General features: G+C 41.1%; 1 protein-coding gene across 1 annotated transcript in view; it reads left to right on the top strand.

Annotated features, from left to right (window-relative positions):
* LOC132760792 (gamma-aminobutyric acid receptor subunit rho-1) overlaps positions 1-14,129 on the top strand; it is a 49,344-nt gene that overhangs the window by 15,938 nt on the left and 19,277 nt on the right. Inside the window, exons 2-3 of the mRNA XM_060753020.2 lie at positions 9,077-9,130; positions 13,141-13,247. Of these exons, the coding sequence (XP_060609003.1) occupies positions 9,077-9,130; positions 13,141-13,247 (161 nt within the window). The remainder of the gene's footprint in view (positions 1-9,076; positions 9,131-13,140; positions 13,248-14,129) is intronic.

Here is a 14,129-nt window from a genome sequence, read left to right on the forward strand (position 1 = left end):
ATTTTTGATTCAAAAAAAGATCAAGTTGTATGTGCCCTATAAATCTGGACAGACATACATGACAATAGAGATTTCTGTGTTTTCAAAACACATCATTTATCAAGTGTATTCTAAAAGGCAACCTTATAATTACTGATAATTACATTAACCACTCTAAGTACCTTCTTGTTTTTTGCAGTACTTTTTGGTTTTGAGTTATTTTGGATAGAAAAAAACCCAGCCACATTTGCTACCCCCTCATTTACCTCCTGGTGTGATATAAGCTAGAACAGAGGTTGACACAAAAGATACGCCTTCCAGTTCTTGTTTTAACACTCTGGTGTTGCTTTTTCTGGGAAATGGGTTAGCTATCAATTATCTGCAAACACAACTACTGAGAAATAAAGAATGATCAAAGAAGTGAGGGGTCTACTCAGGGAGGACTAGGAAACAGCAGAGCGGAGGATGAAGCTTAACGTTCCACACTAAAATGGCTCATCATAATCCTTTACTCTCACATTTCTGACAAGGATAGTAAAAGTTTTGAATCTTCTATTAAGAGGATACTACAAGAACCCTCTAACATGAGCAATAACCATAGCTTTTCTGGGACCTATATGATAACATTTCCAAGCTGTGTTTGTCAGATGAGGGTTTTTATTTGCTTTCTCTTCGTTGCATTCAGATTTCAGGGAACTCTCAAGGAAATGTTGTCGTTTGGAGATCCATATTAGTGCCCACCCATCTCTACCATGGGCTTGCCAGAGCACAACACGAGCCATATTTATGTGCTACCATTTTTTATTTCCCATAATGTGATAGAGTACCCAGTTGAACATCTCTCCAGGACACTGTGTTCCATGCCCCTGAGCAATCTTCCGTGCTCGTGGGCCATGCCTGACAATAGTAAAAACAAGTATGTTAGAGATAATTTTCCCCTTTCCTCCTGAACTCCAGCTCACTTGTTTTGGGTCTTTTGTAGTTGTTCTACTCACCTTTTCCAGCCCTTGAGGCATCAGTTGGGTGCTACACATGAACTTTCTTGTTCTCCATTTATGGTACACTAATTTGGATTACATAGGTTCGACAGTTAGTAATATTTGGCAATCAAAGACCTACTTTAGTAAGGCATTTGGCTGATATGATGGTTGGCTTCCACTCCAGCCTTACAATACTTTCCATAATATTACTCCAAGACAGGTCAGAGGTTCAAATCCGGGGAAAGGAGGTTGAGCTCCCTCTGTAAGCTCCCAATCCCCATGCGGGGACATGAGAGAAGCTCCCACAAGGATGGTAAAACATCAAAATATCCAGGCATCCCCTGGGCAACATCCTTGCAGACGGCCTATTTTCTCACACCAGAAGTGACTTGCAGTTTCTCAAGTCACTCCTGATACAACCCCCCCCCCCAAAAAAAAACAACTCCAAGTTAAAATGAATGACAGAAAGTAAAACTATGGGCATACAAAAGAAATCTTGTATATTGGCTATTGTAGAGAGACTTCTTTTTAAACCAGTGACTTTATTCTTATGTGGTTATGTTTCTCCCTTTTCTCAGGGTACAGTCCTTAAGCAAAACTGCGCATTTCATAATATGATGACACCTAAAGTGCAGTGACATTTTTATTAAGTAACTGTATGAAATTTCATTTCATTTCATGAGAAGGACCACATCTAACTGGAGTACAGGCAGTCCCCAAGTTACAAACAAGCTAAGTTCTGGAGGTTTGTTCTTAAGTTGAATTTGTATGTAAGTCAGAACAGGTATATTTTTAAGTGTTACTCCAGCCATGTCTGTCTGTCTGTCTATCTATCTGTCTGTCTGTCTGTCTATCTGTCTATCTATATTTCCAGCTGTGTGAATCTTTAAGAAAACCCTACAAAATGCATGGGGTCACCGTAAATTGACAGTCAACTTGAAGGCAGGGAGGGAGGGAGATAGAGAGAATGATGGGGAGAGTGTAACTGACACTGCTGAACAAACCAAACTGGCTCTTTATGTCCTGATTAGAAGATCCTCTTTCAGATGGGGCATTATATCTACTCTGGAAACAAAGACTGTATATTTTAGTAAAGGATAACAAGAAATCAATGGGACATAAGATGGATGTTCTATTGTTTGTATACTTGATAAAAAGCTGAAATGCAGCTTTGCATGCTCATACATCTGGAACAAACATTGGAAATGTAGTAAGTGAAGTCAAGGGAAAGTGTTTTTAATTACCTATATTCTGGTGTATAAGACTACTTTTTAACCCAAGAAAATCTTCTCAAAAGTCAGTGGTCGTCTTATACATGGGGTCGTCTTATATGCAGAAGTAGTCTTATACATGGGAGTAGTCTTATACACAGGAGTAGTCTTATACATGGGAGTAGTCTTATACATGGGAGTAGTCTTATAGAGCGGGTGCTGAAACTTCCAATCGGATTGGAGAATCTGTGGTTGCCCCATATGGTGGGAGGAGCTCAAAAATGTCCCTGCCGTATGCAGCGACTGTATGAAAGCATTAAGGGCGACACTGCACGAGTATGGTAGAAGAAAATCCATTCATCAGGATTTGTGGACTTAATGCGGTCCCGATGGTGAGGTGAAGGGGCACCTAACCAGGAAGGTGTAAGTGAAGGGTGGAGCAAGCTGCAGTCATCCGGGGCACCCGGGGTATGGAAAAAAGTGATAGAGTGGCTCTGGGCCCAAAGAAACACACCTCTTTTACCTGTCTGACCTCCTCCTCTGCCTCTCAGATCTCGCTCCTGAAGACTGCAGTGAAGCGGTGCAGGTACACACGTGCGAGATCTGAGAGGCAGAGAAGGAGGTACAGTAACAGGAAAATTACCATATTGAAATCAAATCTGATGCTTTAAAAAAATTGGTGTGCGTTGGAAAAGGGGTAGTCTTATATGGCGAATATATCCCAAACTCTATATTTTAACTGGAAAAGTTGGGGATCATCTTATATGTCCAGTCGTCTTATATGCCGGAATATACGGTAGATGGCTTTTACCACTTGGGGAGGCACTCTTTTTAAATATGAACTCAACCTTAACTATCTTAATTGTGTGTGTGTGTGTGTGTGTGTGTGTGTGTGTGTGTGTACATACATGTATAAATGTATGAGCATATAAAATGACTGAGATGTCCCAACTGGACCATTGGCATGCATCTTTCCCATCTGAATGACTTCACTGTAAAGGAGGTTTAAGGCAAATGTGATGTGATAGAGGAATGGAAAATTTTGATCGAAGTCATTCTCAACAAAATGTTCAACTTGGGTTGGAGATGGAGACATCTTAGCTGCTCCTAAGCAGACACTGAAAGAACTAAGAGAAATCTTTGGCTTTCCAGTTGTTTTTGGATTACAAACCCCACAATCGCTTCTTGAAAATGAAGGATGCATCTACACCAGTGGTTCCCAACCTTTGGTCCTCTTGGTGTTTTGGACTTTAGCTCCCACAATTCCTAATGGCTGGTAAACTGGCTGGGATTTCTGGGACTTGAAGTCCAAAACAACTGGTGGACCAAGGGTTGGGAACCACTGATCTACACTGTAGAATTAGTGCAGCTTGAGTTAAACTGCCACAGCTCAATGAGAATTGTAGTTCTTCAAAATCCTTAGCCTTTTTTAACAAAGAGTACAGGTGCCTCATCAAACTACAACTGCCACGATCCCAGAGCCTTGAGCCATGGGAGTTAAGGTGGCATCAAACTGAAGTATTTTTACATTGTAGACGAACCCAAAATCTTAAAACATTTGAAACACTAAAATTTCCCCACCACTGGGCTGTAGACATTCTTCATACTGTATTGTCAAAAGCTTTCATGGCTGGAATCACTGGGTTGTTTAGGTTTTTTGGGTTGTATGGCCATGCTCTAGAAGCATTCTCTCTTGACATTTCGCCTGCATCTATGGCAGGCATCCTCAGAGCTTGTGAGCTTGTGAATGCTTCTAGAACATGGCCATACAGCCCAAAAAACCTACAACAACCCACTCTTCATACTGTTTATATCTTCTAAAGAAAAACATCAAAAACCTTGAAGCGTTTCAGCCAATGTACCCACAGGAAGCAGTTTGTCTTTGTTGTAGTAAAGAAAGATACCTTCCCATTCGTTGATGGTGGCAATGAAATGTTAAATAGCTAAATAATGCTGGCTTTCAGACCTTCTTTAGTTGTCTTCTTTGTCTGAATCTAGTCCTCAGACAGCTTTCTCTCACCAGCCAGGAGACATGCACACCTTGAACATGAATGATTTTTGGTGGCATGTCTAGCTTTGGCAAATCATTTTCCTTCTTCCACTGACTTGATCATAATGCTTCCTGGCTTTGAAAAGCCTTTAACTAAAAAGATCATAATGTCTTGAGTTTGTGAAGATGTTGATGAATATTTGGATAATTAGTTTTAGCGGTTGGGGAAACACACAGGCTATACAGAACAATGCCTTTTGTTCTTGCTTCCAGTTAAACAGACAAAATTTAGTCGCTTCCTATCATTCCATAAAACAACCATGTCAGCTCATTCTGACCTCCCTTTTTCAATGCTTTTAGCTTCCCTCCGTTGTTACTGAAAAGCTATTTTGATAATGCACTCCCTTTGTTAGTAAGCATGCATGCTTACATAAGGCCACACAGAGTGTACCTGAATTTGGCAGAGACAAGAGGAGAGATTAGCAAATGAGTCCACCGACATGATGCATCATTTTTCATGCGTTAAGCCTGGATTTTGTGTGTTGAAAGGGTTACTTTCCTTGTCCTATCCCACCAAGCATGCTAATTTAGAAGATCCTCTTTTAGATGGGGTACCACATAGCCAGCAAAGAAGTCAAAATTGTCAGATAACATCAGATAACCTCGAGTCCCACCAGGTCATAGAATATACACACAGTCCCCAAGTTACAAACAAGATAGGTTCTGTAGGCTTGTACTTAAGGTGAATTTGTATGTAACTTAGAATATATATATATATATATATATATATATATATATATATATATATATATCTGGATAGTATAGGGAAGGGTAAACAGGTGTTTTTTGTTTGTTTGTTGGTTTGTTTTTGCTCTGTGTGTTCAGAAGATTTCACCTCACTTTCTGTCCCTGTGAGAATTGGATCTTGAAAAATTTGGCTTGTTGTGAAAACAAGGATTGGAGATAAAGCTTCAGTAGAGACACCTCTTCCCCATGATCACTCTTTCAGGAGTGAATTTCCATTTCTGGGGGTAGATTTCTCTCACTTCTTGTTGTCCCAACCCTGTTCTTAACTATGAGTCGTTAAGGTTTGGAGAATCTCTGGAATTCAGCAAATGTGAAAAAGCACACTGGGTTTGAAAGAAGTCATCATATCAGTCCAAGAGCCAAGAGAGGTTGGTCCTACATGGGTCACAGTTCTTGGTGTACATTTGGGCAGAATGGAATCTTCAAAAATTCATTATAAACACCCAATTCTCAATACACTTCAAGCAAAGTGCTTCATAATCTTATATATTTCTATTATATGCATTCATCAGTTCACTTTGCTTTGTATTCCATTAATTTTCGTATTTTTGATGTATAATTCATTGGAGTGGGAGCCCCCAGTGGTGCAGTGGGTTGAACCACTGAGCTGCTGAGCATGTTGACCAAAAAGTCGCAGGTTCAAATCCGGGAAGCGGCATGAGCTTCTGCTGTCAGCCCCAGTTTCTGCCAACCTAGCAGTTCGAAAACATGCAAATCAATCGGTACCCTCCGACGGGAAGGTAACGGCGCTCCATGCAGTCATGCCGGCCACATGACCTTGGAGGTATCTATGGGCAATGCCGGCTCTTTGCCTTAGAAGTGGAGATGAGCACCAACTCTCAGAGTCAGACACAACTGGACTTAATGTTAGGGGAAAACCTTTACCTTTACTTAATTCATTGGAGTAGGTTACGGAGACCATGGATCTCATCACATTAAGGTCCTGAATCCAGGGGACAGTGGGGGCATTTGTTGTGCAGTGGGGCAAATCTGGTGGACAGGATGGGCATCCATTGCCCTGCATCACCCGCTTTGTCCCCTTCCCCATCCCCGGGGGGGGGGGGGAAGCATCACTGCCCAGCTTCCCTGCACACTTTCCCCATTCTATTCAATGAGAACCTGGGAAGCATCCTGTGTCATGTGATAGACTCTGTGTGGCTCCATCCTGGCTCCATGTAGAAATTGTCCTACAACCTCCTGTGATGAGGTCTTAAATTACATCTCAACTGAAACAGCTTTACCAACTGCCAGTTTGTTTCTGGAGACTATTCAAAGTGCTGATTATGACCTATAAATCCCTATACAGCTCAACTCCAGGATATTTGGCAGATGGTATCTCCCTGTTATCCTCAGAAAAAGGTCCTTCTCTCAGTCCCACTCCTTTCATGTGTAAAGTTAGCGGGAATGAAAGAGAGGGCCTTCTCAGTGGTTGCCCCTCAGCTCAGGATCTTCCTTCCTATTCTCCTTCCTCCACCAGGCTACAACCTTTTTATTTAGGCAGGCTTTCAAAACTGAAAGTTTTTAAAGAATGGGCTAAGGAGCACTGTGTTGTTTTGACTGTACAGTTTTAAAGAACCTTTTATGTGTTTAAATTGCATTTTCTTCTTTTACTGTGATGTGGATTGTTTCAGTAATTTAGGTAATATCATTCTATTTTATTCTATTCTATTTGTATGTTTTAATTATATTGTCCTTTAAAATCACGAGCTGCTTTTGAGACACAGTTTCGGGGAGAAAGTGGGATATAAATATAACAAAAATGACAGCTGTTTTTTGAGGATGGCTGCCATAGATGTGGGCAAAATGTCAGGAGATAATGCTTCTGGAAAATGGCCATGCAATCCAAAAAACTCACAGCAACCCAGTGATTCTGGCCATGAAAGCCTTCAACAACACATTAAACAACAGTATTGCTTCTTCCTTCCCTTGTATGCATGTCTGTATTTTAGATTTTGAGTCTTTGTTAGGGCTGCCTTTTAAATAATGAATGAAGGTGAAAATGATTGAAATATTGTCCTCATCACTTCCACTAATAGTGTTAATATTCGTGCACTCATTTGTGATATTAGTCTGCCTTATGTTTTGCTTTAGTGAACAAAGTTATGGATGATAACAGCATTTGAATGATAGAGAGAAAGGTAGAAGTACTTGAGCCACTAGCCTTATATTGATCAATTTCAGCACAAACAAACAAAATTGATTTTAGTTCTGAACAGGAAAAGTAGGAATAGAAAAGAAGGATTGAGTAGTAAATTTCTCCTACTCCTCATAATGCACCTGTCAGCAGCCATGACACCATAAGCAAAAATACAAGGAAAAAAACACACACGCACACTAGAGAGAGGAAGAAATAAATATTAATCTGATTTTCTCTATCCCAAGTTTAAGTTTGGGGCAGGAAGAAGCCTGGGTTTGTCTTGAACATGCCTAGACTTGGATCAGAAATGCATTTTCAATGAACATGCCTAGACTTGGATCAGAAATGCTTTTTCAGCCCGTTTGCATTGTTTACACAGAATGAAAGCTAATCTACTTGGCATAAATACCAAAAGCAGACTCTCAGATTTTTCAAAGCCTACTGATTTACTTGCTCTGAAATTCTTCATCCAAACACATATCGTATTTCGCCAATTAATAATTGTACTTTTCCCCCTATTTTGGCTGAGAAAACAGAATTTCAAAGGAGAAAGGGGGGGATGGAATAATCTAAAATTATGACTCACTTTTTCTGGAGCTGTTTGATCATTAACTTAGATTTGTGAGGAGTTAAGAATTTTTCTTTACCCATATAATTTTTACTGCCCCTTCTCCCCACCTTTTGTATCTATCTCTACATGTTTGTAAGGACGTATCTACATTGGCTGCTTCATCTGAGGCCAGTTCACAACAATAATACTCTGGAGTGGCAGACTTACACTCTATGCCTGACCCGTGGCAGCAGCAGGGCGAAGTCTACATGGGTTCAGATGGGCTGAAATTGGTTCACCTTACCTCCCCTGTCACTGCCGCCACTGCCAGATGGCTGCTGGCTGCTGCAGGCACCGCGTATTGACATCAGCAAAGGTGCCCATGTGATCAGGGAAAAGGAGGGGACAATCCATTATTACTATAATGGCATTTACTAGTTATTAACTCAAAATGTGATATTACATGGAAACCATTTGTTAATTTAAACCATCAAATGATCATGTGAAATCATGTAAAATATGTAAATCCTTAAAGTATCACTTGACTTTGGGCTGTGCTTGAAGGAGCACCTTAACTCAGCTCCACCAGTCACTGCCAGGAAGAATTATAGAAGGAATTTGTCCACAATGAAAAGAGCTGCTGGATGATGTTGTTGATAATGATAACAACAATAGCCAGCATGGTATAGTGGTTTGAGTGTTGAACTAGATACTGAGGAAACAGGGTTTGAATCTTCACTTAGCCATGAAAACTTACTGGGTGACCTTGGACAAGCCACACTCTCTCAGAGGACAGCAAGGCAAAACCCTTCTGAATCAATTCTGCCATAAAACTCCACACTGCGCATTGCCCAGCTCCTGTTCCAGCTGATCCCATTGGGGCGAGCATTGATTGTGCGGCTTCCCACCATGCCCTCCTATGGCAACATGTGTTGCTGCAGCGGTGGCATATGGTGGCTCTTTTGTACATCACCCACAGAACCCCAACAGATTCATTTGATGGGAGCTGGTGGGCTCCATGGGCGATGTAGGGTGGAGCCAGTGTATGCTGCTGAAAAGTGCCCTTTGTGATGAGGTTATTAGTTTGAACATAACTGGCCAATGCAAATATTTTTGATACTGGGTCTCCCTGCTGCCATACATAAACACATTACCAAAGCATGATGAGATGCTTGGTCCTCTCTGTTTCCTTAACTGTTCTCAACAAACTGAAATCACAGTCTAGGTGGGACTTGGTAAAGCTAGCAATTATGAGATCCTCCTAGCAGCTCCCCCACCCCCACCGCATCCCACCACCCCAACATTTATACTGGACTTTACTAATGTGTGTGTTTGTTTTCTGCCGGCTTGAAAAATTTAAAATTCAGTTATCTCAAAATTTCTGACATTTTACAGTCTTCCTTTGCCTTTTCTTTTCAACAGTCGTCCTCAGAGACAGAGAAGAGAAACACATGAAGTATCACACAAGCAAGGCAGGTATGAAGCATTATGGCGCCCATTCCTATGTCCCATTTTCTTTTTTTCCTGAAATACAACTGACGTCTGTGACACCAATAGATAATTTTATTGCTCTTACACTGTAGCAGCACTACCCCCACACATACAGAAATCAACATTGTGCATCAAAATGCTCCTCAACTATAAGATATGTTGGGTCATTTTTGTCATGTTTTTAGGTCCCACCTTCAGCCATTATAGACCATGGTGGGACTTTTGAAATAACAGGAAATGACTAGACGTCCCTTCATGCTCACCTTCTGTTTAAAAGGGGGGTCCAAAAAGGCATCACCTGGGAGCAGCTACCAATAAGTCAGTCACCAGGTAACCAATTAGACCAGTGATTCTCAATCTGTGAGTTGCCAGATGTTTTGGCCTTCAAACTCCAGTAATCCTAACAGCTGGTAAACTGGCTGGGATTCCTTGGAATTGTAGACAAGAACACCTGGCAAACCACAGGTTGAGAACCACTCACTTAGGCACTCTTTCATGGAAGAACTACATATATACTTAAGAGCTGTGTCTGATTAAAAAGAAATCTTTTCATGCTGCACATCAGGTAGTTGCACATCATCAAGGACAAATATTCCTGGTTGCCCAGTGTCTACCATCAGTTGTGGGAGCAACCAGAACAGTACATACCAAAATAAGCACAGATCAAGAATAACCACTGAGCAAACAATCTTCACTGATTTTTAGTATGATACTTTTTGTCAAAGGTGGTGTTTTTCTGTTGAAACATTGTATAGTGTCCCATTGGAGACTTGTAAACCACATAGGAACAGACACTGTGCCTTTTATCCCAATATATTACAGGTTTATGGGGGTTGGCATAACAACAGCTATACACAGCATCAATTCTGTAAGCATCAAACCTAAAATTATAACATAGCTCTTTCCAGTGAATTTTAAAGAAGCCAAAATAGGCTCAATAGCTTACATCGCTCCTTTAAAGTTCAGACTAAAATTGTGGGTGTATTCTTCCACTTTTGACAGTCTGATCATACGTGCAAAATTGCCTGTCATATGACACTCCTACTTCACTTGCGGCACGGAGCCTGCCAGCTCCCATCCTATAATGTCAATCTATGCGAGGCTCCATGATGAAGTAGGAGTGTAGTAAGCCACCACTGCAGGAACACGGGAGGTTTCCCATGTTGCATAGGCAACAGCGGGGAGAAGCCAGGCGGCAGATGCTTCCCCCCATTAAATGGGATGAGGGGGAAGCCAGGCGATGCAGAACGTGGGGCAACAGATTCCAGATTTGCCACAATGCATGACAAATCCTGGTGTTAATGTGATGGGGTTCTGAGTTTATAACATGAGATAGGCAAATCATAATTATACCAGGAGAATAACATGGTGAAGTAGGGGTTTGGTAAGCCACAGCAACACCTTAGGCTTCTCGTGTTGCATAGGCAACAATGGGAAGGAGCCAGGCATCAGATGCTTCCCCCTATGAGATGGGGTGAGGGGGAAGCCGGGCAATGCGGGACGCGAGTCAACAGATTCTGGATTTGTCACAATGCATGGCAAATCCTGCTGTTAATGTGATGAGGTCCTGAGTTTATAACACAAGGCAGCCAAATCATAATTATACCAGGACAATAGCATGACGAAGCAAGAGTGTGGTAAGCCACAGCTGCAGCAACACAAGAGGCTTCCTGTGTTGCATAGGCAATAATGGGGAAAAGCCAGACAACAGACACGCATCCCCATGAGATGGGGTGAGAGGGAAGCCAGGTGATGCAGGGCACAGGGCAGCAGATTCTGGATTCGCCACAATGCATGGCGAATCCTTATGTTAATGTGTTGAGGTCCTGAGTTTATAACACCAGGCAGGTAAATCATAATTAGACCAGGACAATAGCATCCTTGCTCTGGACTTATCACACAGCGTTGCTCCTTTTCTACTGCTCTCAGTCGGAGATATTGGAAGGCATTTCTTTTACAGAAAAAGATTGTTAATCAATCATTTGTGTTTGTAAAAGAAATACTTTCCAGGCTGTGTCCCACTTGGAGAGCAGCAACAGAGGGAATCAATTTCATGTGATAAGAGAAAGACAAAGACCCTGTTGTCCTCCTGCAATTGCCTGTAATAAAGAATGACCGTCTAGGATGTAAAACTCCTGATATTGGAGCTGTCTCCATAAGCATTTCCTTCAATAGGTGTTTCCCGCTATCAGCAATGGTTGAATCAGCCATCTTAGGCTGAAGCCTTAAGCCTATTTGCTAGGGATTACCTTTGAGCAAGAATATTTAGGACTAAATATCAAACAGTGCCTATCAACAGAGCCAGCAACCACAGTGAAATCCACAGTTGGGCCTGAGCCATCAGGCCCACATCCAACAATCTGTTCTCAGCATAGCTAGATAGACTGCAAAAGTACAGTATTAACAATTATTAAAACAATGTGGAATGCACACTTAAATGTGATTTTTAAAAATCAGTTAAAATATTGTATAATTGAAACAGGCCAGCACTCTTTTAGAAACCCTATCCTTAAAAATGTTCAGTTCTAAAAGGCTGTCGTTGTCGTCATCATCATCATCATCATCATCATCATCATCATCATCATCATCATCATCTTTTCACCTGTAGATGGAAGGACAGCAAGGAGGGAACCATTCAAGCATTTCTGTGGTCCTTTCTACACTTCCATATAATACAGATTACCAAAGCAGATAACTCACATTTTCTGCTTTGAACTGGATTATATGAGTCCACACTGCCATATAATCCAGTTCAAAGCAGATAATCTGAATTTTATTTGACAGTGTAGAAGGGGCCTAGCAAGGATTTTCCAGAGACTGGGGGCAGCTAATGAGAAAGCTCTTTCTGATGTTTCTTCCAGTTGTACCTGTGAAGGTTGTAGGGTTGAAATTAAGCCCCCCTTGAGGATCTCTGTGCCTAATAAGGCTCATACAGGAAGATAAGATGTGTCAGATAGCTGGATGTAAATGGCATAGGGCTTTATAGATCACAACCAGTATTTTGAATTGTACTGGAAACATTAGCTACCATTGATACTACAGGTGGTTTTCGACTTTTCCGGATCTTACTTTTGTACATCTGACGATTCACAGATTTGATTAATATGTTCTCTCCAGGATCTCTATGTTCTCCAATATGATTCTACTTCCACTATAGAGTTTTCCTAGAAGACCTAGAGGTTCTTGGAGATAATGAGGTTCTTGGAGATAATGATTCTCTAGGCATATTATTCTATGGTCAGTTTTCCAGCAGAAGTTGATCATAGAGTTGTACTGGAGGACCTAGAAATTCCTAGAGGTATATTCCCTTAGGTAAAAAAGGAGTGACAGTTTCCCCGCTTTTGCAGGGGTCCTGTGCCACCAACCCTGCAAATGTGGGGGGCTGGCTGTGTATCTTAAAGCAGAAATTGTATAGTCCTCATGTGGTTGGGATGCAGCTCATGGCTGTCTTGGGCAGCATAGCCAATAGTGAGATATGCTGGAAATTGTAGTTCAAGAATACATTGAGGGCTGATGATTCCCACGCTTGCCTCAAACCAAAGGGGCTGAAATGTATTTTGAGTTCATTTATCTTCATTATGAAGGAATGTTTCAAATGGGATTTTCCAATACGTTCTAGAGCAGGCATGGGCAAATTTCAGCCTACCAGCTGTTCAGAATTGTGAGAGTTGAAGTCCAAAACACCTGGAGGGCCGAAGTTTGGCCATTCTTGTTCTAGAGCTTTTTCTCTCTGTCCCAATCTTACTTCACCTTCAGTTTCTCTAATGGAAATAATTTCAATGAACTGAGTGACTCTAATGGAAAATCCAGTTCAAATACTGGATTTGAATGGGAAATCCTGAGATTTGACTGTTGGGATTTGACTGTTGGGACAGTATGGGATTAAGATCCTGTCTCTGAGACCTAGGAACGCTGAATGATATTGTATGACCCCCTTACAAGAACAATGTATTACAGGTTATCAGATTGTTCGTTGGTTTTTATCCCCCATGCAGTCCAATATTGAAACGAAGTCCTGATATCACCAAATCACCACTAACAAAATCAGAGCAGCTTCTGAGAATAGATGACCACGACTTCAGCATGCGACCTGGTTTTGGAGGTATGGTACATACATTTCAGTCGATGTTTTCTTTTCCTCTCTGCTGATCTCTAAAAATACATCATACTGACTGACAAAAGAAATCTATAACATGGATTCTAGGCTTACCCAACCTAGTTATTATTGGTTTGAATTTTAAAAATTCATGAAGTATGTTGAACTTGGGTTTTTTTTTGTGGTGCAGGAACTTATTCCCATTCTTTCCATGTTACTTCTGCCTCTGGTCTCGATTTTTCTATTAAAGAAGTATGGCTCTAGAATGCATCCATTTCCTTAACACAGGTATGCCCACATTGCTAAAAAGAAAACAACTTGTCATCAGATTGGTTTTAGTATATATATAAAAAAGAAATTGAAAGACACACTTTTTAAAAACTATAATTCTCACAGTCCCCAACTAGCATAGGCAGTGGCTATGTTGGCTGGGAGCATTTAGGAATTATAATGCAAAAAAGGAAAGGTTTCCAAACACAGGAGCAGAGCTTGAGAAATTACTTTTAAGAATAATGAGCATAGAGACATACTGAAAGCTGTTGGAACATGTAAGGAATCAGTGAGTGTGTGTGTGTGTCAACTATAAAATAAGATGCATGAAGCTGATTGGTCAGACTGTGCCCAGGGAGCAGGCTGAGCCTGGGACTTTTGGATAATGTTACATTTTTGTTCAGGCTTGAGCTATGCAGGTGCTTGGAGCAGCAAAGAGAGAAGCAGAGAGTTTGGAGTGTGCTCTCGCTTCATTGAGCTGCTGAAGGATTTTATCCACATGGACAAAGAATTACAATTTTAAATATCCCATAAAAGGACATTGTGTGAGTTGATGCAACTGACCATATTGTAGTGATGTTGTTCTGAACTACGGAGAATAAATGACTTGTTCTTTAT

The sequence above is a fragment of the Anolis sagrei genome, chromosome 1 (genome assembly GCF_037176765.1).
Source record: "Anolis sagrei isolate rAnoSag1 chromosome 1, rAnoSag1.mat, whole genome shotgun sequence".
Lineage (NCBI taxonomy): Eukaryota > Metazoa > Chordata > Lepidosauria > Squamata > Dactyloidae > Anolis > Anolis sagrei.